Source organism: Jaculus jaculus, chromosome 15 (genome assembly GCF_020740685.1).
Source record: "Jaculus jaculus isolate mJacJac1 chromosome 15, mJacJac1.mat.Y.cur, whole genome shotgun sequence".
NCBI lineage: Eukaryota > Metazoa > Chordata > Mammalia > Rodentia > Dipodidae > Jaculus > Jaculus jaculus.
Window position 1 is genome coordinate 39,214,134 of NC_059116.1, and position 26,641 is coordinate 39,240,774.

Below are 26,641 nucleotides of genomic sequence, written 5' to 3' on the forward strand. Positions count from 1 at the left end.
TGAGACTGCGACATTTTTCTTAGCATGGCTCTGTAGTATATTGTAAAATCTGGTACCATGAACCCTCCTGTATTGTGCTTCCCTCTCCTGACATCTAAGTATTTGTGGACATTCTGTGAAAACAGATGAGTTTCACCATTTTTAGCTCTATTTCCATTATTAATATCATGATCCAATATTGTAAACTTTGCTTTACATAAAACACTATTTTGAGAATTTTATGGGAGAATTTAGGATAATCATTGATCTATTTAAGAACCAGATTTGCTGGGTTTTTTGCTAAAATATTTTCTATGCTGCATATTTCAATGTTTTTTAGGTTTGGGTCTGTGATACAAACCATCTCAGACTCAGCCACATGTTATTTGCTCCTGTCTTCAATGGTTACAAGGTCACACTCTTCCTTTTGTTTATACTTCAGCATATCCACTCCATAGGTATTTTCTCCCAGATCAGATATAGAAATTGTTTTCATATATTTCTGCCATTGCATCTCTAGGCTTCATTTGTTACATCTTTAACCAACACAGTGATGTGATTTTAAAGACAATCAGTTATATGAACAATGATTAGTTATACCTAGTTATTTCATTGGTACATTTAATGGGAAATTTATATGCAATTCAAGAAATTATGTTTTATGTTCCCATTCATTTGATGAATTTCCACATGAGAATTTCACTAGCTAAGCAAAATGAATTTCCCTCATGATAGCTTCAATAATGCTTGATTATACTTTTTAAAATACTTGTTTGGTGACTGAACATTGTAGCTTATTTGTTATAATTTGTGAACATTAAAGCAGGGGTGTAGTTTAACAGTGTCATATTCTAAGAGCCTGTGTGATGAGTGATTGGATACTATGTCACATGCTGGAAGCTTGTGAGATACTGAAGTGATGCACTGGGGAAATTTCACACGCAGGCAGTGACGTCCCAACATACATTGTGGAATCTCAATGTTTCTATCATTTTCTTCTTTACATCCCTAAAGTGACATGAGTGTTTTGGTACACTACTTCCCTATGATCCTCTGGTCTTCTACATTCACAAAAGCACTAGATACCAAAACCCCAAACTGTGGATTGAAATCTCCCAGCCTCTGAGTACAATAAAACCATTCCTCTTTTTAAGATGATTATCTCAAGTATTGTGTTTTAGTAGACAAATGCTTAAATTTATGAAATTTAAGGTGTGCACATTGATGTATATCATATTAATATGTTTGCTTCAGAAAAACTACAAATGAATTCTAACAATTTCTGTATCTAAATTTAATCTTTTCCTGAAAAGCTGAGAAATGCTGATTGTTGATTGCTTTGCTTCTCACTTATTTTTGCTTTATATTTCTAACTTGTTTGTGTAATTACACTTTAGAGTTTTGATTAAATTTTCATTATTATTTGTGCATGTGTGATTGTATATTTGCTCATGCTAATGTTTTTTTGTGCCCTGCTTGCCTTCACCTTCCAAAACATTCTCTTGTCTGTGTCCCATAAAAACACATCAGATTCCAAAACCCCAAGTTACTAGAAGAGATGTGGACCATAGATTACATATGGATAACTTAAAAACACATTAAGACCCATTCAAACAAATGTAAGCTCAATATGTTGATGTATTGTTAATTAACATGGGATAAGTATCAGCAAGGATTCATTAATGAAATATTTTTCTACAGATCACAGATGCATGTAAATTGTAATGTCAAATATTTGTAATCCATTACTTCATAGCCTAAGATAGCAGGAATAAAATGAAGGAAGAGGAGGATGAGGAGGGAAAATAACTGTTACTGGAATTACCATTCACTTCAACAACCTTACAAGAGACAAGTGTTGGCACTATTGACACATATGCTGACAAAAGGAAAACAGAATACAACATATAAAGAAACAGGGAAAAAAATTCATCTCACATAATACTTAAGACACTAAACACAGAAAACAAAGAAAGAATACTAAAAGCTACAAAAAAAAAAAAAAAAGATCATCACTGCAAAGTAAGCCCATCTGAGTTCATCAGCTTCTGTAAATGGAATTTGGCATTGACGATTTCAAGTTTACAAAGACCATTGATGTCAATCCAAAATTTTGTACTGGCAAAATTAGTCCTCATTATAGAAGATAAAATATCTTTCTATGGCAAATGCTGGCTTTATAAGTTTTTGAGAGTTAAGCCATGCCAACAGAGAAAACTGGAATGAATCCTTCATACTGCAGAGAACAAACATACACAAAATCCTACAGGAGGGAAGAAAAACAATGATCAAAATTGCAGAACATAAAGCATATGAAGATAGGAAACTCCAAAGTCAAAAAGCCTTCAATTTAACTGGGATTAACTCACACCTCTCAATTATAACCCTGATCATTATTGGACTCAGCTTCCCCAATCAAAAGACACAAGTTAACAGGCTGAATCAGAAAACTGAATTCATCTATTTGCTGTCTATAAGAAGCTCACATTTATGAGTAAAGATAGGCACTAACTTAAGGAGAAAAAAATCAAAAAATGAAAATGGTAAACAATTATGTCCAGCTATATTACTATCTGACAAAATAGACTTTAAACAAGAGAGATAAAATTGACAATTTATACTTATTAAGGGAAAAATACAAGAGATTTTTACCATTATGAACGTTTATGCACCAAACACAACTGCACCAAAATTTTAGAGCAAAATTTATTTGGTATTAAACAAATAAATACAAACACAACAATAAATTGTCATTTTAATGCCACAACATAGTCAAGAGACAAAGCATTTAGCCAAAAACATAGAGAAGCAATGGAGATAAAGAACACCATAGATCAAATGGACTTAACAGGCATTTATAGAATATTCCATCAAACATCAAAATCAGCAGCTCATGCAAATTTCTCGAAAGCAGATCCTACGTTATGGCATAAAGCATGCCTCTACAAGATCAGGAAAATTGGCATAACACCCTGTATTATATCTGACTGAAATTAATGAAAGTAGAAATCAACAACAAGAGAAACAAAAACAAAATATACCAACTCCTGGAGAGTTAACAATGCACTATTAAACAACAATATTAAAAAATCAATGATTTAAAAATAAATGATTTAAAAAAACAATGATTTTAAAAACCCCTGAACAAAATGACAATGAATCACAACCTACCAAAACTTTTGGACTATAATGAGGACAGTCTGAAGAGGAAAACTGATACTTCTAAATGCCCATAATTTAAAATAGAGAAATATAAATTAAATAATTTAAACATTCACATAAATACTTTCAAAGAACAATTCAAACTGAAAATGCCAGACAAAAAGAAATAATTATAAATACAGAAACCTTTGAACTCATTTTTTAAAATAGTAATTTATTTGAGAGCAGCAGAAAGAAAGCGGGAGAGAAAGAGACAGAGAGGGATAGAATGAGCTTGCCAGGGCCTCCAGCCACTGCACTCGAACTCCAGATGTGTGCACCCCTTTGTGCATCTGGCTAACATGTGTCATGGGGAATCAAGCCTCAAACCGGGGTCCTTAGTCTTCACAGGCAAGTGCTTAACCACTAAGCCATCTCTGAAGCCCTGAACTCATTTTTTAAACTGAAATATTGTGGAAACTACCAGATGATTCTTAAAAATATAAATAAGATTAATAAACTAATGGCCAATTTATCAAAATAAAAATAGAGAACATTATGAAAAGAGGTATTACAATAAATACTAATGAAACAAGGAAAGTCATTAAGACATATTTCAAAAACACATATACAAAAACATGGAAAAATATAGAAAATAAGTAAATTTCTTGATTCTTATCACCTACTTAATCTGAGTTTAGAAGAGACAAAATGCATGAACTTAGGTATAACATGTAACGAGATTGAAAAAGTAATTAAAACCCTCTCAAGAAAAAAAGTTCAGGCCCAGATGTATTCTCTACTGAATTCTACCACATCCTCATTGAAGAATTAAAACCACTTCTTCTCAGATTATTTCCCACAATTAAAAAGGAAGGAAGGGCTGGAGAGTTAGCTTAGTGTTTCAGTGCTTACCTGTGAAGCTTAAGAACCCTGGTTCAAGGCTCAATTCCCCAGTACTCATGTAAGTCAGATACATAAACGTGGCACATGCATCTGGAGTTTGTTTGCTGTGCATGAAGGTTCTGATGTGCCCATTCTGTCTCTCTCTCTCTCTTTCTCAAGTAACTAAAATTAAAATTTAAAAAGGAGGGAATATTCCTTTACATCCTTTATGAAGCCAATATTATACTAATACCCAAAACAGACAGAAACACAAGAAAATTAAATTATAAACAATATCCCTCATGCAATTAGATGTGAAAATTATGAATAAAATTCTTGAGCTAGGCATGGTGGTGCATGCCTTTAATCCCAGCACTTGGGATGCAGAGGCAGGAGGATTGCCATGAGTGTGAGGCCACCCTGAGACTACATAGTGCATTCCAGGTCAGCCTGGGCTAGAGTGAAACCCTACTTGAAAATCCAAAAAAAAAAAAAAAAAAATCTTGAAAATTGAATCCAACACATGTCAAATGTATCATCCTCCTGATCAAGTAGGTTTCATCCCAAGGATACAATAATTGTTAAACATATAGATAAACATAATAAATCACATAAATAGAGTTAAGACCAGAAATCACATGATTATTCCAAGAGATGCAAGGAAAGCCTTCAACAAAATGCAGAGTCAATAAACATCTAACCAGGGTCTTCAGCACCTTTAGCCATCAGAAAAATGAGAATTAAAGCTACCCTGATATTTTTCTCATACCCTTCAGAATAACAACCACCAAAAAACAAACAACAAAGTGCTGGCAAAGGCGTTAGAAAAGTACTCTCATTCACTGTTGATAGGAGTGTAAACTTGTACAATTACAGAAATCAGGGTGGAAGTGCCTCAGACGTCTGAAAATAGGGCTGGAGAGATGGCTTAACAGTTAAGTGCTTGCCTGTGAAGCCTAAGGACCCTGGTTCAAGGATCAATTCCCCAGGACCCACGTAAGCCAGATCATGTGGAGTTTGTTTTCAGTAGCTGGAGGCCCTAGTGCTCCCATTCTGTCTCTATCTCTCTCTCTCTCCGTCTCCCTCTCTGTCTCCCTTTTCCTCTCTAAGTCTGTCTGTCACTCTCAAATAAACACAAAAAATAAACAAAATGTCTGAAAATATATCCACCATTTGATCCAGGGATACCACTCCTAAGTAAATACCCTAAAGACTGTGTTCTTTACCACAGTGATACTTGCTGAGCAATATATTTTGCTGCTCTTTTCACAATTGCTAAGAATTGGAATCTTCCCAGATGCCTACCTGTCGGCGTCCAGGCCTGGCTTGAAGGAGGGTCTCTGAAGTCAGGTGTGAAAGGGAGCGGTGTATTAACGACTTGGAGTCAAGTTCTGGTGCAAGCTGACAGGCTAATGCTGAAGGCAGATGAGTTTCGCCATCTCTTTTTCTCTGTTTCTCTTTTCCTCTTCTTTTCCCCTTGTTTTCTCTCTTTTCTTCTTTTTCTCTTTTTTTTTTCTTTTTCTCTGCTGTCATAGCTATTAGCTTCGGTTGTTTATTTTCTGATAATGTCATTTAAAAGCAAACTTCAAGAAAGGTACAGTTCCACAGAATTCATAGAAATTTTTGCTATTTCTTTACATCAAACAATCCCATAAATTATTTACCTCAAGTATAGTCACCAGGCCCCTATAATGATGAACTATTTTCACAATTTCTTCATGTATTTGTGGTCAAGCACTTGTGGTTTCCTGAGCTCCTACTTTCAATTACTACATTAAAGGTGAGAGACAGAACAACCACAAAATTGGGGTTCCCACCATTGACCCAATAAACCCATTTATCCCCCATACATTTCTTTTGAATTTTCTTTTGATTTCTCTACAACACTTAGACTTTGGTCTCCCAATTGAACTCTTTCTGACCTTGGTTGCTTTTCATGTAAGGATTCTTCGTAAAGAGTCATAGTTTGCTGCAACTGCCACCATTCAGAAAAATTAGTCATAGAACAATTTTTGCATTGCTCCAGGAGGTTCACTGTTTCCTCCTCAGTGTACTACACTCCATGCCTGAATTTCCTAAGGCCTTAGGGAAAATGATTATTTCTGACCCGTTTTCTTGTTTTTCCAATTCTATGCCAGAGCTTCTTTCAGACACATAGACCAACACCTCCCTAGCATCAATTTTTGCTGGAAAAGTAAATTTAGAAATTAGTGCACCAAGCGAAAGACAGAAAAAGACAAACATTATACAGAAAACCATAGATATCTGTAGAACAGACAGCCAAAATGTTTCTATAGAGGGGCCACATTGGACTCCAAGGAAGAGACAGCTGGGCTGGAACTGTGTCATGCAGCTCTTCAACGCTCAATTCCTCGTTATCCTGGAGTGGCATGCTTGCCATCTCTGGCACCTATAGTCTGATGAATGGATAATGAAAATGTATTACATAAACACAATGGAATGCCACCCAGCAGTAAGGAAAAATTCAACAGTGAAAATTGCAGGAAAATGCATGAACAAAATCATACTAAGGAAGGTTATAGGCTCAGAAAGAAAACCACACATTCTCTCCTAACATGGAACAAATTGAGTTGTGTATAAGTTGTAATAAGCATAAGAATTATTGGCAAGGAATTAGTGACACCACGAGAACAGGGAAGGAGGGAGGGATGAATGGAGGGGATACTAGAGAGAGAAGTGGAACAACAGAATCCAGGGGGTTAAAATCTTCAGAACAGTTGGGTAATGTATGTTTGGAAGGTGGAAATATACAAAACTAATGATGTCATGAATAAGTACTGTAGAAAGCATTCTCCTGCTTATTTAATTAAAAGATATAATACTTAGTAAGAGGGGCAAGAATAGTATGCGCTGAAGTACCACGGAGGGTGTGGAGAAAGCTTAACTCTAAATTTGTAAGTTTTGGTCATAAATCCCATATGGAGAACTGGGTTGCCCCACACAGTGAGCTGTTTGTCAGTGCAACCCACAAGCCCCAAGCCAAAAAAAAAATTCAAGCTATTGCCAAACCACTTGTTTATACACCGTATCTAAATGGTAAGACCTGATTGCTGAAGACACCACAGGTTGCAGTCACAGTATATGGAGAGATCATACAGAGATCAATCCAGAAGTGAGAAGGAAGGAAATTCCTGATGGCTAAATCTTATAATGCTGGAAGGTTCTTTGTGAGTCGCTGGGTGATAGTGGTCACCAACAGCATGAACAAGCAGATCCTACCATAGGCAAAATAGCCAGCCAATGCAAGATGTACACACCAGTGTAGTAGTTGCACACAGCCTATGGAGGTAAACAAATGCTCTCTGGCTGGATCTGAGGTCTGTCCTGTGGAAGGGAGTTCATTCCTGCTTCTGAGAACCTAATGAAAGAGTAGAGAGGTGTTACATTCTAGAGATGATAGGCCTCTATTCTCTGGATCATGTGAGAAAGTGCACCTGTCAAAATGTTTTAAATAACTATGCTTATGCCTTTTGACCCTTCCTGGTCTCATCCTTGGTTAGAAAACCTGCCTTATACATATGGAACAGATAGTGACAAAACTTAAAATTCATCAGTAGGTCATGGGGAAAAAAGCCAACTGTAGAGCACAAGGCAAGCCATCTGTATTGTAACTGCCAGGTACAGGAGATAATACAGAGGAAAGTTAAAGGTATCTTAATTGGAAAATAAATGTCACAATTTTTTAAATTAATTAAATTATTTATTTGAGAGCAAGACAGAGAAAGAGGGAGAGAGAGATAGAGAGAGAGGGGTGGAGGGACGGAGAAAATGTGCACACCAGGGCTTCCAGCGACTGCAAATCCATTCCAGATGAATGCACCTTCTTGTGCATCTGGCTAATGAGGGACCTGGGGAATTGAGCCTTGAACTGGGGTCCTTAGGCTTCACAGGCAAGCACTTAACTACTATGACATCTCTCCAGCCCACATCACAAATTTTTATACACTAATCATTAATTTGGTCCTGATTTTCCTGTAGTTTGCTATTAAGAAAACAGCATCAACATGGTAGCTGGCATGTTTATCTATATGTTTAACAATTACTGCATCCTTGGGATGAAACCTACTTGATCAAGTGGATGACACATTTAATATGTTAGTGGATTCAATTGTCAAGAATTTTATTCATAATTTTCACATCTAAGTTCATGAGGGATATTGTTTATAGTTTTCTTTTCTTGTGTTTCTGTTTTGGGTATTAGTATAATTTTGGCTTCATAAAGGATGTAAAGGGCTATTATCTCTGTTTTTAATTTTAAGTTTATTTACTTCAGAGAGACAGGGAGACAAAGAGAGAGCAAGTGAGCGAGCGAGAAAGAGAGAGAGAGAGAGAGAGAGTGAGAGAATGGGCACATCAGAACCTCCAGCCACTCCAGCCAACTCCAGATGCATGTGCCACCTTTGTGTATCTGACTTACATGGGCAATGGGGAATTGAGCCTTGAACCAGGGTTCTTAGGCTTCACAGGCAAGCACTTAAACAGTAAGCGAATTCTCCAGCCCTTCCTTCATTTCTAATTGTGGGAAATAATCTGAGAAGAAGTGGTTGTAATTCTTCAATGAGGATGTGGTAGAATTTAGTAGATAATACATCTGGGCCTGAACTTTTTTTCTTGGGAGGGTTTTAATTACTTTTTCAATCTCATTACATGTTATACCTACATTCATGCATTTTGCATCTTCTAAACTCAGATTAGGTAGGTGATATGAATCAAGAAATTTTCTTATTTTCCATATCTTTCCATTTTTGTTGAATATGTGTTTTTCAAGTATGTTTTAACGTCTCTTCCTATTTCATTAGTATTTATTGTAATACCGTTTTCATTATGTTCTCTATTTTTATTTTGATAAATTTGGCCATTAGTTTATTAATTGTGTTTAAATTTTAAAGAATCATCTACTAGTATCAACAATTTTTCAGTTCAAAAAAATGAGTTCAAAGGTATCTGTACTTACCATGATTATTTCTTTTTGTCTGGTATTTTGGGTTGGAATTGTTCTTATTTTTCAAAAGTATTCATGTGAATGGCTAAATTATTTATTTTTGATTACTCTATTTTAAAATATGGGCAATTAGAAATATCAGAGGGAGAGAGAGAGAGAGGGAGGCAGGGAGAGAATGTGCACTCCAGAGCCTCCAGCCACTGCAAATGAACTCCAGACGAATGCCCCTCCTTGTACATTTGGCTAACGTGGGACCTGGGGAATTGAGCCTTGAACTGGGGTCCTTAGGCTTCACAGTCAAGTGCTTAACCACTAAGCCATCTCTCCAGCCAACATCACAAATTTTTTTACAGTAATCATTAATTCAGTCCTGATTTTCCTGTAGTTTGCAATTAAGAAAACACCATCAACTTGGTCACTGGTATGCCAATATTTTTTCCATTTTTCTCAAGAATGATAACTCCAGGATCAATCCATGGAAAAACTAATTATCTGCTCAGGACAATGTTCATTTTTATTATTAAAAAAATAAAGAATCCCCTACACCATCATATGGTAAAGATGTAATAATCTCATAAATGATTATCAGAATAGTAGCATTTACCATATTTACCATCTCATTGCTGGGACAAAACACTAACTTGAACAAGCTTATGAAAGAAAAGGGTTTATTTTGGCACAAAGTTTTTAGAGGAAGTTTCAGTATGGTAGAGAAGCATATTAAATATTGATAGCCAGGCATCACATCAGCTGGGAGGAAGCAAGAGTGATGTAGCTAATACAAGCAAGAGAGGCTGGATGATAAATCCCATGGCCCACCCAAGCCCCACACCTCCTCCAGCAAGACTGTCCCCTGAAGGCCACACCAGCAGGACATTACCAGCACATTCGGCCACTTGCCCCATAGACTCATGGCCATCTCATGACTCCAAATGCATTCAGTCCAACATTAATAGTCCTCATCGTCTTTACAAGTGCAACACTGTTCAAAAGTCCAAAGTCTCACCAGGGACACAAGACCATATCTTAACTGTGAACCCAGTAAAATCAAAACAAAAATGACTCAGGCTCTCAGCACATCGTGCCTCGTGGCACAAAGGAAACATTCCCATTCACAAGGAAAGGAAAGGAAAGGAAAGGAAAGGAAAGGAAAGGAAAGGAAAGGAAAGGAAAGGAAAGGAAAGGAAAGGAAAGGAAAGGAAAGGAAAGGAAAGGAAAGGAAAGGAAAGGAAAGGAAAGGAAAGGAAAGGAAAGGAAAGGAAAGGAAAGGAAAGGAAAGGAAAGGAAAGGAAAGGAAAGGAAAGGAAACGAGGAAAGACTAAGTAAAGACTGGACCAATGCTAGATCACAAATAAGCCTAGATGGCCTGGAGAGATGGCTTAGCAGCTAAGGCCCTTGCCTTCACAGCCTAAGGACCCATGTTCAGCTCTCCACATCCCTGATAGGCCAGATGCACAAAATGAGGCAAGTACAAGGTTGCATATGCCCACTATGTGGCGAAAGCATCTGCAGTTTGATTGCTATGGCTGAAGCTCTGGTGTTACAATTCTCTCTTTCTCTCTCTCTCAAATAAAAAAAAATATATATGCTTAAAAACTAAGCATAGAACTGTGTAGGGATGGATTAGTGGTTAAGGAGTTTGCCGACAAAGCCAAAGACCTAAGTTTGATTCTCCAGAACCCATTTTAGCTAGATGCCCACAGGTATGCACACATATGGAGCTCATTTGCAGTGCTGGAGGCCCTGGCATGCCCATTCTCTCTCACTCTCCCTCCCTCTTTCTCTGTCAAATATATATTTGGTACACACACACACACACACATACACACACACACACACACACACACACACACACACACATTTAAATTTTCCTCCCTGGTATCTGAGTCATAAGATGAAATCCTCAGGGATCCAAAATACTTTGCATCTCTGTCCCACCAGCTCTGTTGCTTATAGCCAGAATAGGGTCTTCTTAAGCAAGAAGATTCCTTTGTTGCCTGGCATCTTCAAAATTATGGTGTCTCAATTGTAACCCATATCATGGGCTCATGGGTCTCCCTATCTTTCACTCATATTTTCTACCCTTAATGGCTTCTGAAATAATGGTATAAAACAATGCCGCAAACGTCTGGCATCCTAATGCTTCCAAAACCACTCCCAGTTGAGGAATACTAATAAGACTGACGATCCAATACCAAGATGATTTTGAAGAACATTCATCTCCTTCAGGATTCTTCCTTCAGGCTCTTCCTTTGAAAAGAACCACCACTCTGTCTACTGTCAAGATGAGAACAACTTGCATATCCTCAATGATGTTAAACTTTTAAAAATATTTCAGCTAAAGGAGCCTAAAGCAGCCCACACAATCATCTATGCCAAACTCTGTATCCTTCATATCCTTCTACTCTGTAATTTCCTCCATCAAACAATTGTCCATTACTCTTAAATTCCATGTTGCCAAAATTTCTTGCCCATGTGTAGACTTCAGCCAGCCTCTCTACCATAATATCACACAAACTACTTCGAGCCCATTTTCCAAAAAAACATGCTGTTTTCACTCTAACACCTCAAATGGTAAGCCTTCCGAGTTCACACTTCACTCTGCATTTAGGTTTTTCAAACACTTACTATAATAGTCTGCCAAGCAATACTTCTAGCACTGCTTGTCTAGTCCAAGTTACATATGCTTCCATCTTCTTCCAGCAAACCAGTTCTAAAAGGCAAGAACCAGGTAGTCAGGATTATTTCACCAAAATCACTGCAATTCTCATTACCAATTTTTAGTAGCAGTTAACTTCTCCTTGCTGGGACAAAATGCCTGACAGGAAGTAGACTAGGAGAGTAAAGCATTTATTTCAGCTCCCTGGAACTTAAGAGAAATTATAAGAGGAAATCTCATAAAAGTGTGGGCACATACCGAGAATAGACAGCATGAACTCACATCTTTCGACCTCAGCTGAAAGAAGCAGCAAGAATAAGCTAGCTTGTAATGTCAAGGGAGTGGACTATAAAAGCCAGACCCACCCAGAGTGACACACCTCCTCCAGCAAAGCTCCAACAACCAATGGTTTCACTAGCTAGAGATTGACTCTAAGACTTAATCATAAACACATGGGGATATAGAGAACATTTCACATTCACACCACCACAACAATGGGAATAACCTTATTTACAAAAGTTTTACTTTTATGAATTTTCAAATACTAGCTTCTAAAAATACCATGTCTCCTCATCCTCATAATAGAAGGAGCATGTTCAACAAGAGAAGTTCAGGGAGAATGTCATTTGATACATAGTGTTCAGGCTGCTTGATTTGAAGCTCATGATTGACACCTCATCCATGATGATGATTGTGCTTCCTTTTCAGATTGCCAATCAGAAGGTTCCAGCATGTGCTGGCATTGATTTTTGCCTTGGAAGATATTAATCATAACTCCCAGCTACTACACAATGTGTCATTGCAATTGCATTCCATTTCTAAGATTTGTAAGAGTTTTTCAGTTTTTGTTGATGATAATGAATTGTCAAATTTCATGAAGGATTCTCCAAACTATATGTGTGAGCAGAAAGCATGTCAGATAGCACTTACAGGACCCTCTTGGGTAGGATCAGCCAGACTAGCACCACTCATGCAGCTCTATGTAAGGCCACAGGTGAGTCTATGTCAATAGGGGGAGTTGAATCCAAGTCTCTTAGTGGCATTCTCAAGTAACTAAGCAAGTGGTTTATGCCTATGTTTATCAACATTTTAACTGAACTGGTAAACACTCAGATTTGGTGGATTATTAACCTTTACCTGCTTGAAATAGAAAAGAAGAATAGGGTAAGAGGAAATGAGATTCTACAGAGGACTCACTGGTCAGTAATTTCCTATCAGGTCCTGGGAATTAAGATATGACTATGCTAAGAACATGAACAAGATTTTCGTCTATTTCATGTTAGTTTAAAATGTAAGTCAGAAGTTACCTTGGGCCTGACAAAATCCTATCCTTTTGTAGATTCCAATGTTCTGTTTCCTCTAGATTTCCTATGGACCATTTCATCCTACACTAAGTGACCGGGAGAAGTTTCCTTATCTTTATCAGGTGGCCCCCAAGGATACAAACCTGCCCCTTGCCATGGTCTCCTTGATGCTTCATTTCAGCTGGACATGGGTGGAGCTGTTCATCTCAGATGATGACGTAGGCTTTCAATTCCTCTCTAACTTGAGAGTAGAAATGCAAAGATATGGCATCTGTCTAGCATATGTGAATATGATCCCTACGAACGTAGATATACCATTGACATTTTTTATATATATGCGTTATCCAATCTTCACATCATCGGCAAATGCTGTTGTCATTTATGGTAACATTAACCCTATTATGGAAATGAGCTTTAGAAAATGGGAATGTTTAGGAGCATGGAGAATCTGGGTCACCACCTCACAGTGGGATATCTTTCCATGTGAAGGAAACTTCATCCCTTACTCATTACGTTGGTCTTTCACTTTTGTACACCACCATGGAGAGATTTCTCGTTTAAAAACTTTTATCCAGACAATGAACTTTTCCAAATATACAGAAAACTTTTATTCTGTAAAAACAAGATGGGTGGAATTTAATTGTTCTCTCTACAAATCATACTATGAAACACTGAACAACTATTCTTACAATCCTTTACTGGAGTGGTTTTCAAGGCACAGCTTTGGCATGGGCATGGATGAAGAGTTTTACAACATCTACAATGCTGTGTATGCTGTGGCCCATGCACTCCATGAAATGATTCTTCAACAAGTAGATTCTCAGAGGATAGGAAATGATTTTATGAAATATGGTTCATGCACTCAGGTATAGTGTCTTAAAATCAGTGGTACTTACTTTCAACAAATGTGACATCCTCAATGTTGGCAAGACATGCTCACACCTATTTGTCTAGGATTCTTTGTTTCAGTTACAATGCTTTCTGTACTTTGTCACGTCCAAGCATGTAAAACTCTCTGTGTGTGTACATCATGAAGAAGACTATGACTGAGGTTTGCTAACAGACATCTCCTCTAGGGAAGCTAAGACAGAAAGATTACTGTGGGTTTGAGGCAAGGCTAGGCTACAAAGGATGAGTTCCAGTTCACACTTGGCTAGTTAGAAACACTGCCCCAAAATTAAAAATAAATAAATAAATAAATAAAGTTAGTGGAAATCAAGGAAACTTTTAGTGACCTTGAATGATATTGGAGAAAGATGACCTCAATATAATGCTTAAGTTTGGTGGTGTTGACCTGGAATTCAGTATGGTGTCTCAGGGTAGCCATAACACGTAGTGATTCATGTCATGGGCTTAAAGGCATACATTACCAGGGCTGGCAACGTTTTCTTTGCTTGAAATATAAGCACAGATTTTACCATATAAACTATAAGTGAAGAGCTGATAAAACCATGTTCCTCAAGTAACAAGAACAAGGTGGATTGGGGGTGGGGGTGTTGTATGTTTATTTAAAGCAGGGTCTCACTCTAGCCCAGACTGGTCTGGAAATAACTCTGTAACCCTAGGCTGGCCTGGGTATCACAGTCATCCTCCTAAATCAGCCTCCCAAAAGGAGGTGTTATAGGTCCAGAAAAGGCCTTGAACCCCACACCCTGGGTTCATGTCTACTATTAACCAAAAGTAATGAATAAAATAAAACTGAGAAGAGTAATTACTAAACTATTATATTTATTTAAAGAAGTACAGAAACAAGAGAAGGAAAATGACTGCTTGCATGTAGCTTGAGAGCCCACATGATGGCCCTGAAAAACACACAGAAAGGAATGAAAGGAAAGTACAAAGAGCTCTTTCCATGTGGAGAGCGGGAGGGGGTAAAGAGTCCATGTGGAAAGTAGGTGTTAGGGGGACCCGCCTCAGCTCAGCCCAGCCAGGCCAACACAAGGAGAAATTCAACATAAATAATGAATAGATCACCAAGAAAAAGAGGTCTGTCCCCTCACATACATCTGTTTAAGACATTAAAGTGGTGGGCCCTAACTTCTGACTAATGTGAGCCAGAGAGACAGTAAGTTGTCTGGGCTAGGGGCTGTCTCTGGAAGAGGCGAGTCATGACACCAAGTTTCAGGGGCTGAACTTCAGGAACTACAATGATAGGACTAGATTTAAATCCCAGGAGAAACTCCAAGTAGGGGTCCAGGCTTTGTGTGAAAAAACAGACCTAAGGAAGAGATGAGAAATCAGATCATGTTTTGTTCTCTAGCAAAGTAGAAACTAGAAGGATAGGCCCAAAGAGATTCCTGCTTCTAACTTTCAGGTGCCCAGTTATCCTAGCTGCCTCAAAAAGCTGCCTGACTCTCTCTCACTAGGACTAAAGGTGTGTACTGGCATGCCTGCTTCTAAAAACTGTTTTCAGGAATCTGGGAGAGAGTTTCCATAGTTGGCATAAAGTAGTTCCTCCAAAAGTAAACGTGTCCCCAATTTCTTTTTCTTGTCCTAAGCTCTAAAAGCAACCAGAGATGATACAGATATTGATACTGATATTTATCACAGTGTATAGTCTACCTATTATTTCTTTAGCAACTGTTTTGTCAATTTTTGTAAGACAAACTATTATCATTTTCTATTTTCCTTTGATTTTCAAGGTAGGGTTTCACTCCAGCCCCAGCTTACTTAGAATTTATGCTGTAATTTCAGGATGGCCTTGAACTCACAGTTATCCTCCTACTTCAGCTTCCTGAGTGCTGGGACTGAAGACATGAATTGCCACACCCAGCTAAGAAAGTAATATTATAAAAACCATAATGCTATTTTTAAATGATCTGTGTAAAGTCACGTATTTTATCAGTTTGTTTTCAGCAGTGAATGTGCATAGTAAGGAAGAACTATAAAATAAAGGGCATTCCCTACATCATGCATTCAGTCATGGCATGTGGGCCTTTCCAGTCATGGAATAATGTGTATTTTTTAGGTACATGCTTTTCTGAAGAATGTTCTCTTTATTAACCCTATTGGAGGTGTAGTGAATATGAGCCCAAAAGGACAAGTAAGTGATGAGTATGATCTTCTCAACATTTGGAATTTCCCCCACGGTATTGATCTGAAGGTGAAAATAGGACAGTTTTCCCCACATTTTCCACATGGTCAGCAGTTGTATTTATCTGAAGACACGGCACAGTGGGCCACAGGAAGTAGACAGGTGGGTTGTCCTGTGGTGGTACTTTACACTAGACATTAATGGCTACACTCTTGTGGAATATGTGTCTCCTCATCATACACTGATTCCTAGATATATTTATAAATTTTTAAAATATTTGATAACAACTGTAATTTTCATGAATTTGGTTCTATATGATTATATAAAGACATTATACAACATAGCAAAATTACTATAATCATCAAGCACTAAAAATATATTTTTTATGGTCCTATCATCTAACATTGTCTAGTTTGAGAGGAGGATCTTAGATTTCTTTCCCTGACACATATCTAAATTTCCTCAGATCCTGCCTTCAGTGTGCAGTGTGCCGTGCCATCCTGGGTTCAAGAAATACCACCAAGAGGGACAAGCAGCCTGCTGCTTCAATTGCTATCGGTGCCCAAAAAATGAGATTTCCAATGAGACAGGTAACTGCATGCGAGAAAGAAAACAGTGCCTCAGATTGATTATCTTCTATAATACACATGAGGATTTCAAGGGTCCAGGAAGGAAATTCAAAAGAATAAAATCAGCGAGGCCTCATGGCATGTTCCTATAATCCCAGCACTTGGGAGGCAGAGGTAGGAGGATCTCTGCATGTTGGAGGCCACCCTGATATTACATAGTGAGTTCCAGGTCTGCCTGAGCTACAGTGAAAACATACTTTGAAAAAACAAAAAAGAAAAGAAAAGAATCTCTTCTGTCTTACTAATCACTGAATTTATGTATCAATATTGCCCTTTAAAATATACACACCCTATTAATCAACTCATTGTTGTAAAAAAAAAAATTCCTATATAGTTCTGTGTGAAAGTCTATGTAAGATTTCCCCTAAGAAGGCATTATTTTACTTGTGAGATTTATACAGAAATAATCTGAAATGTACAAACCATGGATTTGCTACAGAGTGAGAAGTTCTTTGTTTAATTTTTAGTTTTCGAAATTCTGCAGAAAACAGAACTTTTACCATGGCTTAATCTAAAAGTGAGGAAAAGGAATGGGAGAAGGTAGAATTGTCTGACATACTGCTATGTGTATTTCAGAATCTTTTTTTTTTAAGTACGAACTGTACATTTTTTCAAAATTTTGAATTTCCTTTTCCAATGAGCATTTTGCAGTGAACTTCTCTTATATATAGCAAACAATGTGTAAGAATACAAAGGTATGTGAGATTCATGTAAAACTACAGTATTGCTCTGGTACAGAACATTAAAATGTTTGAAAGAAAAAACAAAAATGGAAGGTCTCCATTGTAAATGTCATTCATATATACCTTGTGGATGAGACCTATATACTTTTATATACTGTTAAAAGGATAAATTATTGAATTACTAAAAAAATACATACTTTATTATTTCAATCCACTGTTTTTGTCAGTGTTGTTGTTGTTGTGTGTGTATCAAAGTTTTATTAGGTAAAAAGAAAGAAGAAGAAGAAAGCTTCATCCCAGAATTCAAGATCTCAAGATGCAGCTTCGATCTGTTAGGAGTGTCAGCTTTTATTGGAAATAGCCACATGATGTTTATAGTTTAAAAATGAACAAAAAAGGATTGTGAGTTAAATCACAAAATCACATTCTGTTAAACAAGTGAGAACTATTACAAGAAGTCACAAGGTTACATACATCACATAGGAGGAACTTAGGAAAGAAACTGTCTAGGCTTTGTAATCACAAAGATATTTAGAAACAAAGAGATATAGGAAGGTCATGGTGCACTGCACAGAGAGATAATCCCATTCCTTAACTAACAGCAAACACCTGCATTGCACAGAGGGTTCATCCCATTCCTTTCACATTCCATTCTCCATTTCCCCCTCTGATATGACACTAAGTTAAATCATTGATTTGTGAAGAACAGTGTCTAGGGTATTTTCATCTAGGAGGTGTATTGTGTCCACAATACCATGAGTTTAATGGAATTTATTCTATACTTTACATATCTACTTAGAGCATTAATAATGCAGGCTCCTATGGTAAGGCCTAAGAGCAGTAGTATCAGGGGCCAGCAATAGAAGAGACAAGGGAAGTTAGCCATGGAGACCAACTAAACATAGACTGAAACCAATTACTAGTGTTTGTCTCTGAAGTTCTTTTTCTTTGATACTTTTCTCTAACTAAAGCCATTGTATTTTGGATTTATTCCTAACTGATTGGTATAAAATCAATAAGTTTTATCTAAAGCCACACAAAGGCCCCTTTGTTTCATAAAAAATAAGTCTGCTGCTCTTCTATTTTGTCCCCTCTACTTTCACAGCCATTGGAGTGGTTAGGATGACATTGAGGGGGCCCTTCCAATGTCCCCATATGGTGTCTCTTGATCTAAACTCTGTCACCAATCTGAAAGGGATGGGGGCAAACAGAGTGAGTCTGAAAAGCAGACTTGATTGCTGGTACAATGGACTCCTGGACTCTGTAAGATTTGCATAGAAAGAAGCATTTCATTAGTGCAGTTAGTTATCGTTTCAAGACCCATATGGGACAGGATTTGGGGGGATGGGTTCCATACATAATTTTAAATGGAGTAATTCATTTTACATAAGAGGTACACCTGGCCCTCAACAGGGTAAAGGGAAGGAGTTCCACCCACCCTTCATCAGTCTCTAGGATTAATTCTTTCTACCTGTCCTGAACTTTGGGGATGATAGGCAAAATATAACTTCCAATTAATCTCCAATGTCTTGGTCAATTCTCTAGTGATTGGACACAAAGGCAGGCCCTCTATCTGATCTAATCTGGAGGCACAACCCATAGAAGGGAATTATCTCCTCTAACAATTCCCTAGTCACACTTTGACTATGTCTCAGACATGGTCGGAAAAGCTTCCACCATCCTGAAAAGGTATCAATATAAACAAGTAAATATTTATATCCATACTGATCTGGCTTTACCTCAGTGTAATCAACTTCCCATTATCTACCTGGCCATGTTCCCTGATCTCTCACCTCCATTGGTGGTCCCTTACCAGAGGAGGCATTTTTCTGTTGGCAGGCCTGAGAGTGGGTGGTGATACCTAGTACAATTCCTCAGGTCCAGATAAAGTAATGATGCCTGTCTCAAGAATAAGGTGGACAGCAATTGTAAAGGCTACCCAGTGCTGAATTCTAGTCTCCAAATTCCCACTCACCCAGGTCCATGCACACTCAGAAAGAAACACGTAAAACACAAAGCTATTTGTACATGTGTGTGCACACATGCACACACACCACAAATGCACACACATTTACACACTAAAAAGAAATAAAGGTATGTTCTTCATTGTACATATTCAATATAAAAATATGCATCAAGTTTATATAATGAACAAATGTATTTAAAATTAAATATTCACATATGTCATAACAAAAACTACCTCAGAGTTAGGAGTGATAACTTCTTCCTTTGCTCACTATGTGTCATCTATTCCTTGGTAATTTGTTAATTGATTTTGCTCATCCTATTTTCTCAATACGTCCTGAATAATTACTAAGAAAAAAGATTATATAGGAGGTAAAATTCAATAAAATGTATAGATGCTAACCTTGTCCTCTCAAAATTAATTTGCAAAACACTGCTCCAAGGTGATGGTGTACAGCTTTTGGTGATAATTATATCCTGGCGTCTACTTTTAATCATAAGTTACTATCACTTCACCATATACTGGTGGAAGATTTGAATTTCCCTACTATGAATAACCAACACAGAACTCCACCTAGATTAAGATAATAGAATGTACTAGCTCTCACACTAAGTTGAAATGCACAGTCAGAATAATTACATATATTACATTTACAATTTATGAATTGCCAAGTTTAAGTTTTTTTCAAGTTTTTTCTGAGGCAAGAATTCACTTTAGCGAAGAATGACATGTAACTCACTCTGTAACTGCTATAACTGAAGGCTGGACTCAAGTTTCAGTGGTCTTCCAACCTCTGCATTCCAAGTGAGTGATATAAGGTGTGAGGTACCACACCAAGCAATTAAGACTTTTATTATGACTCTGAATGGGCTGACACAAGGAGCATTAAGATAAATAAACTACTTTGTATATGTGAGATAAGTGAAAGTAATAATGGTTCCTAGGTGTCCTTCACCATACATGTGAGATCAATAAGTTTTGAGTCATGTCTCCAGGATAATCCACTTATTTTTCTGTCCATGCCAACACAGAAGGAACATGCTAGACACACTTATGTGAGACATCAGTGACACATGAAAAACGGTGCTGTACTGATGAGTCTTTGCTCTCTACCACAGACATGGAGCAGTGTGTGAAGTGTCCAGATGATCAATATGCCAATGTACAGCAAACCCACTGCCTGCAGAAATCTGAGAACTACTTGTCTTATGAAGACCCCTTGGGGATGACTCTTGCCTGCCTGTCACTAGGCTTCTCTGTACTCACAGTTCTTGTTCTTGGGGTGTTTTGGAAGCACCAAGACACTCCCATCGTGAAAGCCAATAACCGCACCCTCAGCTACATCCTGCTCATCTCCCTCAACTTCTGTTTTCTCTGCTCCTTGTTCTTCATTGGACGTCCCAACACTGTTACCTGCATCCTGCAGCAGATCACATTTGGAGTTCTCTTCACTGTGGCTGTTTCCACTGTCTTGGCCAAAACAGTTACTGTGGTCCTGGCCTTCAAGGTCACCACTCCAGGAAGAAGGATGAGGGGGCTGTTGGTATCAGGGGCACCTAACTTCATCATTCCCACCTGCACCCTGGTCCAAATTACTCTCTGTGCAGTGTGGCTAGCAACGTCTCCTCCCTTTATTGACACAGATGCACACTCTGAATATGAACATATCATCATCGTCTGCAACAAGGGCTCAGTCACTGCCTTCTACTGCGTCCTGGGATACCTGGGATCTGTAGCCATAGTGAGCTTCACAGTGGCTTTCTTGGCCAGGAGCTTGCCTGACACCTTCAATGAAGCCAAGTTCCTGACCTTCAGCATGCTAGTGTTCTGCAGTGTGTGGGTCACCTTCCTCCCTGTCTACCAAAGCAGCCAAGGGAAATTCATGGTGGCTGTGGAAGTCTTTTCAATCATGGCTTCCAGTGCTGGGTTATTGGGTTGCATCTTTGTCCCCAAGTGCTACATTATTTTGCTACGACGAGATAGAATTTCTCTTCACAAAGTCACATATAAAATCAGTTATTGAACGTATATCTTTCCTTACAATTTAAACTAAGGGTGCTATAGAGACTGAAGACATCATAACATTATTTTTTTTAATCCAAATTAGGGTTTTGCACCCCCACACAAGTGAGTTTCATTTGTTTTCAGTGATAGTTATGTAACATATGAGTGGTTTAACATGAATTACTTAGACAAGTCAAATATTGTATCAGAAAGACAATGATTGATAAGGAGTTTTAAAGAACAAAATTACACATAGGGACATGTCCTATCCATGAACATAAAGTTGGACTCAGTATCACTGGTTACCTATAGGATGATGAATATAATGATACCTATTGAGGAAGAATTTTGTATGACATGACATGAGGGCTTGGATTCTGCAAACCTTGTTATGGTCTTGTACTTTAGTCAATGATAAATGTACATTGCTGAAATATTGAAACCATGGAGAAAGGAATTCCTTATTACATTGATATCATTGCTTACAATTGTTCTTTAATTGGCTGACCATCATAAATAACTTGTGCAGCTATGACACTGTCATGAAGTAAATCCTTGCATCTTACTTACATATTTGTTAACATGGGATTGTAATGCTTGTGGGTGTGTGTGTATCTGTGTGTGTGTATTATAAATATTGCCCAGTATTAGTGCCTATGGTTTGAGGTCACTTGTCTCCCAAGAGACTTTTGGAGCAGAGAGTGTTGAGGATCAGTCATTAAGAAGTGTGCCTTACTGTGTTGTAGTAACCATCCCTCCCTCAATCTTCATTACCATCTAACCTTGAAGTTTGCACTCACTTGCATTCCCACTGTTATGATAACCTTCATCATGAGTTCAGCATACACAGCACCATGCAACAGACTGAGAAATACTGTTAGGACACTTTGACTCCCAATCAGCTTAATTGCTAAAGTAATGCAAAGTGTATTTCAAATGTAAGAATGATGCATGTTTTCATGGTTTGGAGGGTCCCATAACTTTATGAACCCAAATCTGTGGACCTGATCTATTTTTAACAAAGAATTGATAAAAATAAACTCAAACCAGATAAATTATGAATTATTAAGTTTATTTAGGGAGAAATCACAAATTTGGCTTATTTTAGTGATATTGGGATATAAGAAGAAGGCTAGAGCAGAGACATTATCACATGGGAAATAGGAAACATGCCCTTGTGTGGAAAAGACAGCATAGTTTATAATTTAACAAAAACTGGGGTTTGTAGGGAAAGACTAATATAGAGACAAAAATATATGTGTAAGGTAGTAGAGCCGATTTAAGTGAAACTGAGGCTTTCAAAAGACTGGAGTGGAGACACAACACATGGAGAATGGAATGTAGAAGCTTGTGCAAGGAGACTTAGGAGAAAAATACATAGTATCTACCTTATAATTCCCCATGGAATAAAATTAAGAGGGAAAATAGTGGGAACCTAAGAAAGAATAACAGAGTGAAAATACCAAAGCAAAGACCAAGAAATTTAGATGAGACATCTTAATGTAGATATACAGTTGTACCCATTATTGTCCTATATTTAGAGACACAGGAAACAGGCCAAGAGTTAGTAAAAGCATCTACAAGGTAGTTCGGGAGACCAGAGGAAAATGATACACATAATTGAAGTGACAAATTACCCCACAGTAACAAGTAGAAGCAAATTTTTAATAAAAACTGAGGAAAAAAAAGTAGAAGCAAGTGAAAAATACATTCCTCCAAGCCAAGAAACAGTATTGCATTCTCTGGGTTGCGTGCGGGTAGAGGCCAGGCTCACATTTATTCCACTAGCCTGAGCAAGGAGACGCAAGCAGAGAGAGAATCCAGAGAGAGTGACAGGAAGAAGACTGAAGCCTTTATACCATAGAAAATGTATTCCTTGTCAGATTCAGGTATGCAAGGAGAAGACCCAGTTTATTTGTAGATTTGGAGGGAAGACCCCTGGGCCAGCCTATCTGGAATATCTAGCTAGATAGCATGCTATACTGTGGGAAGTAGGCGGGGCACTATAGATCAATCCAATTATACACAATTTTCTTTTCTGCTAAGAGTTCTATTCTTTTACTAGAGCAAATTGGCATGTAGGGTGGCATCTCCTAATTCTCTATGGGCCCCAATTTCTATTCACCATTAAGGAACATACCCTGGATCTATCACCCTGAAATAAATCACTTTCTCCCAACAAATGTGTCTGGTTTGGAGGTTCATCCACCAGTGTGGAGCTGAGTAAAAAAGACAGTAATGATATTATGTGAGAGTGCCTCCTTTCTCGGGTGAAACTCAGGATATGTCTTCAATTATGAGGAGAGGTACATAGAAGAAAGGAGAAAACAGTAATTCATATTTTCTATACATTGGAGAAAAAGAATTTCAAATAATGCAAAACCACATACAACCCAGTATTAACCATCTGATCCAACTTTTTGAAATTAGATTTGTGCTCAGTGAATACAGTTAAATTGGTACCATTGTTAGGCTCATCCATGACCTACTACCTCTCCCTAACCCCTCCTTGTTGAAGTATATGGGCCATGCATTGTGGGGTTAGCCCACATTTAGGACAGGACAAGTGGCTCTGATATTCTTTCCACTCCCTCTTCTACACAATTGCCCTGAGCCATATTGGGTTCATTTTTGTTTGCTTCATTGATGAGGTGTTGGGGGCCTCTGGGTCTCTGGATCTCTTATTTGGTAGAAATTGATTGTTCTCTGTGTCAATCTCCTTCACCATTGTGCTGGTACCCAGTTCACCTAGAAACCCTTGCTTATTACACCAATTATTCTTAGTCTCAACTGGGGCTCTTTTGAGGTATGATAGTGAGGTTCTCTCCTCACGATCTGCATCTATCTGAAAAAGAGAAGCAGATTCTCCAAAGAAGAGTAACGTTAGCACCAAACAAATGGGATAACCCATATTTTTTATAGAGAATTTAATAGTTGCAGGCACTCTTGTAGCCCACGATTAGTGGTAGCTTAATAATGGAGAGCATGCTCATGTTTGGATATGGTTCTGAGTTGTTTGCTAGCTCCAGCTATGGGTCCCGTTCCACTGAGGGGATCAATTAGCCAAATCAAGAGCAGTTGGTTTCCCACCATGGCTATGTGCCACTATTGCACTTGTGTGAGTATCATGACAGGTTATTTGCTGCTAAGTAGGTTAGACCAAGAGTTGCTTGGACTGATATTGGTCATTTTCCCCCAGTCAACCATGTAGCACCTTCTGGTACTAGTCATGCTGACTCTCTGGGGACTGATTTTCTTCCATCTTCCAGCCATGTCATTCCATTTTACATGGCAACCACAAGTGGTGTCTTCAGCAGTGGGGTCTTACCACTAACATTTGGTGGGGCATCTAGTACTCTGACATATATCTGTCTTTCTCTTAGGAAACCTTGGAGGGCTCTCTGATCAAAAGCTGGTTGTGGGACTTCTGGCCAAGATGGTGACCACCTAGCTGCCCTGCAAATTACCTGGGGAAGAAAGGCAAGACATTAAGGGTTTTCTGGGTCTTCTTGTAAGTGGGAGGGCACAGAGGGGGAAAACAGGGAATCGCAGATCCCCTTTCAGGCGGGTACACTCCCCCTCCTCCAAGCAGCTGCTGCTGTGCTCTGATTGCGCTCCCAGCCCACAGTGCTGTGCTCCGATCATGTGCCCACTGCCGCAGGTGCCTCTGTGTTCCAATCACACATTCAGTGGGCCTAGCCCGACAGCAAGGGCCACACAAACCCAGACTGAGTCTCTCACTAGCGGGAGCTCAGGTGCCATCCCCTACCTGTCTGTCCCCAACCATCCCCCAACTCCTCTGTGTCAGGGAAGAAAAGACTGTTTCCGGGTCCCAGTGTTCCCAGTCCGTTTGAGCAACTTCAGGGCTTGGTACCTCAGTCCCCCTCCAAGCTCTAAGGCAGTTTGGCAGCATTACCGCTTGAGAATTCAGGCAACTTTGGCACCCCTTTCAGGCAGTAGATCGGCGGCTTTGGTAAGTGAGAGCCAAAGCCCAAGCTGCTTGGCAACTGCCCCAGGCTACCTCAGATTACCATTGTGCTTGAGCCTAGGCTGATCCACCCACCTACCTGCCCATACACTGTCATTGGTAGACCACAGGGAAAAAATAAATCCCATGAAAGATCAAATGCAAGAAAATCCAGGTAGATCACCCAGTCCTACAAGGAATACATCTAACCAAAACATAGAAGAGTCATTAGGATCAGAACATCAAATGGAAGGTATGGGCAATACAACCCTGACCAACCTACTGCTAGAACTTGCAGGAAAGCAACAAAGGACCGATAATCAGGTGGATGCTACCATCACTAAGCTAGAAAAAATTGATAAGACATTGGAAGGAGTTCAAAGAGAATTATTGAATTCCAAGAATCATCAAGAAAATTAGAAAATGATGTGAAAAGGGAGCTTGACAGAGCGATGGAAATGATACATAGAAAAGTAGTAGAAAACGAAAACTTAATTGATCCAGTCCAGAACTCTCTAGAGGCTCTCAAGAATAGAGTCTGCCAAATGGATGATAGAAACTCTGATTTGGAAGATAAGATGGAAGAAACAGTTCGAGAGTTCAAAAATTTCAATAAGTTTAAAAGTTCCTGTGAACAGAACATGAGGGAATTGTGGGATACACTTAAACATCCTAATATCAGAATCACTGGAAAACCAGAAGGAGAAGAATTTCAGACCAAAGGCATAGGGAACTTATTTAACAAAATAATTGAAGAAAATTTACCCAGTCTCTTAAAGGAAAGGCCCATCAAGATACAAGAAGCCAACAGAACTCCAAACAGACTGGACCAAATGAGAAACTCTCCAAGACACATTATCATTAAGACTCTAAACATTGACACCAAAGAGAAAACCCTAAAAGCAGCTAAGGAAAAACAGTGCACCACATTCAAAGGAAACCCCATCTGAATTACTTCAGACTTTCAATAGAAACTCTGAAAGCTAGAAGGGCCTGGAATGAAACCCTCCAAAATCTACGACCTATGGCTTCCAAGCCAAACTACTCTACCTGGCAAAGGTATCCCTCATAATAGATGGTGGAAAAAAAAATTTTCCATGACAAAACTCAGCATTACAATTATATGAACACAAAACCAAACCTAAAGAGAGTATATTGGGAAATTCTCCACAGAGGAGAAACAAATAACCAAACTCAAATGCCTGCAAGAAGCAGATCACAACAACCAAACCCAGAGTAGGCACAAAAAACTTCAAAGCCCATGAAAACACAAACACACATCTACCACCACAACATGACAGGGATCAAATCAAATCTCACAGGCATTACCCTAAATATTAATGTCCTTAATTCACCCATCAAGAGACACAACATAACAGGATGGATCAAAAAAATAGACCCCTCAATCTGCACCTTCAAGAAATCCA

The 26,641-nt window shown here is 38.4% G+C and overlaps 1 protein-coding gene across 1 annotated transcript in view; it reads left to right on the forward strand.

Moving 5' to 3' along the window:
- LOC123455051 (vomeronasal type-2 receptor 116-like) overlaps nucleotides 1-21,266 on the forward strand; it is a 43,844-nt gene extending 22,578 nt beyond the window's left edge. The window contains exons 2-6 of the mRNA XM_045134738.1: nucleotides 12,336-12,621; nucleotides 12,991-13,797; nucleotides 15,900-16,127; nucleotides 16,432-16,555; nucleotides 20,362-21,266. Coding sequence (XP_044990673.1) covers nucleotides 12,336-12,621; nucleotides 12,991-13,797; nucleotides 15,900-16,127; nucleotides 16,432-16,555; nucleotides 20,362-21,266 — 2,350 coding nt within the window. The remainder of the gene's footprint in view (nucleotides 1-12,335; nucleotides 12,622-12,990; nucleotides 13,798-15,899; nucleotides 16,128-16,431; nucleotides 16,556-20,361) is intronic.
- Nucleotides 21,267-26,641: the final 5,375 nt, after the last annotated feature.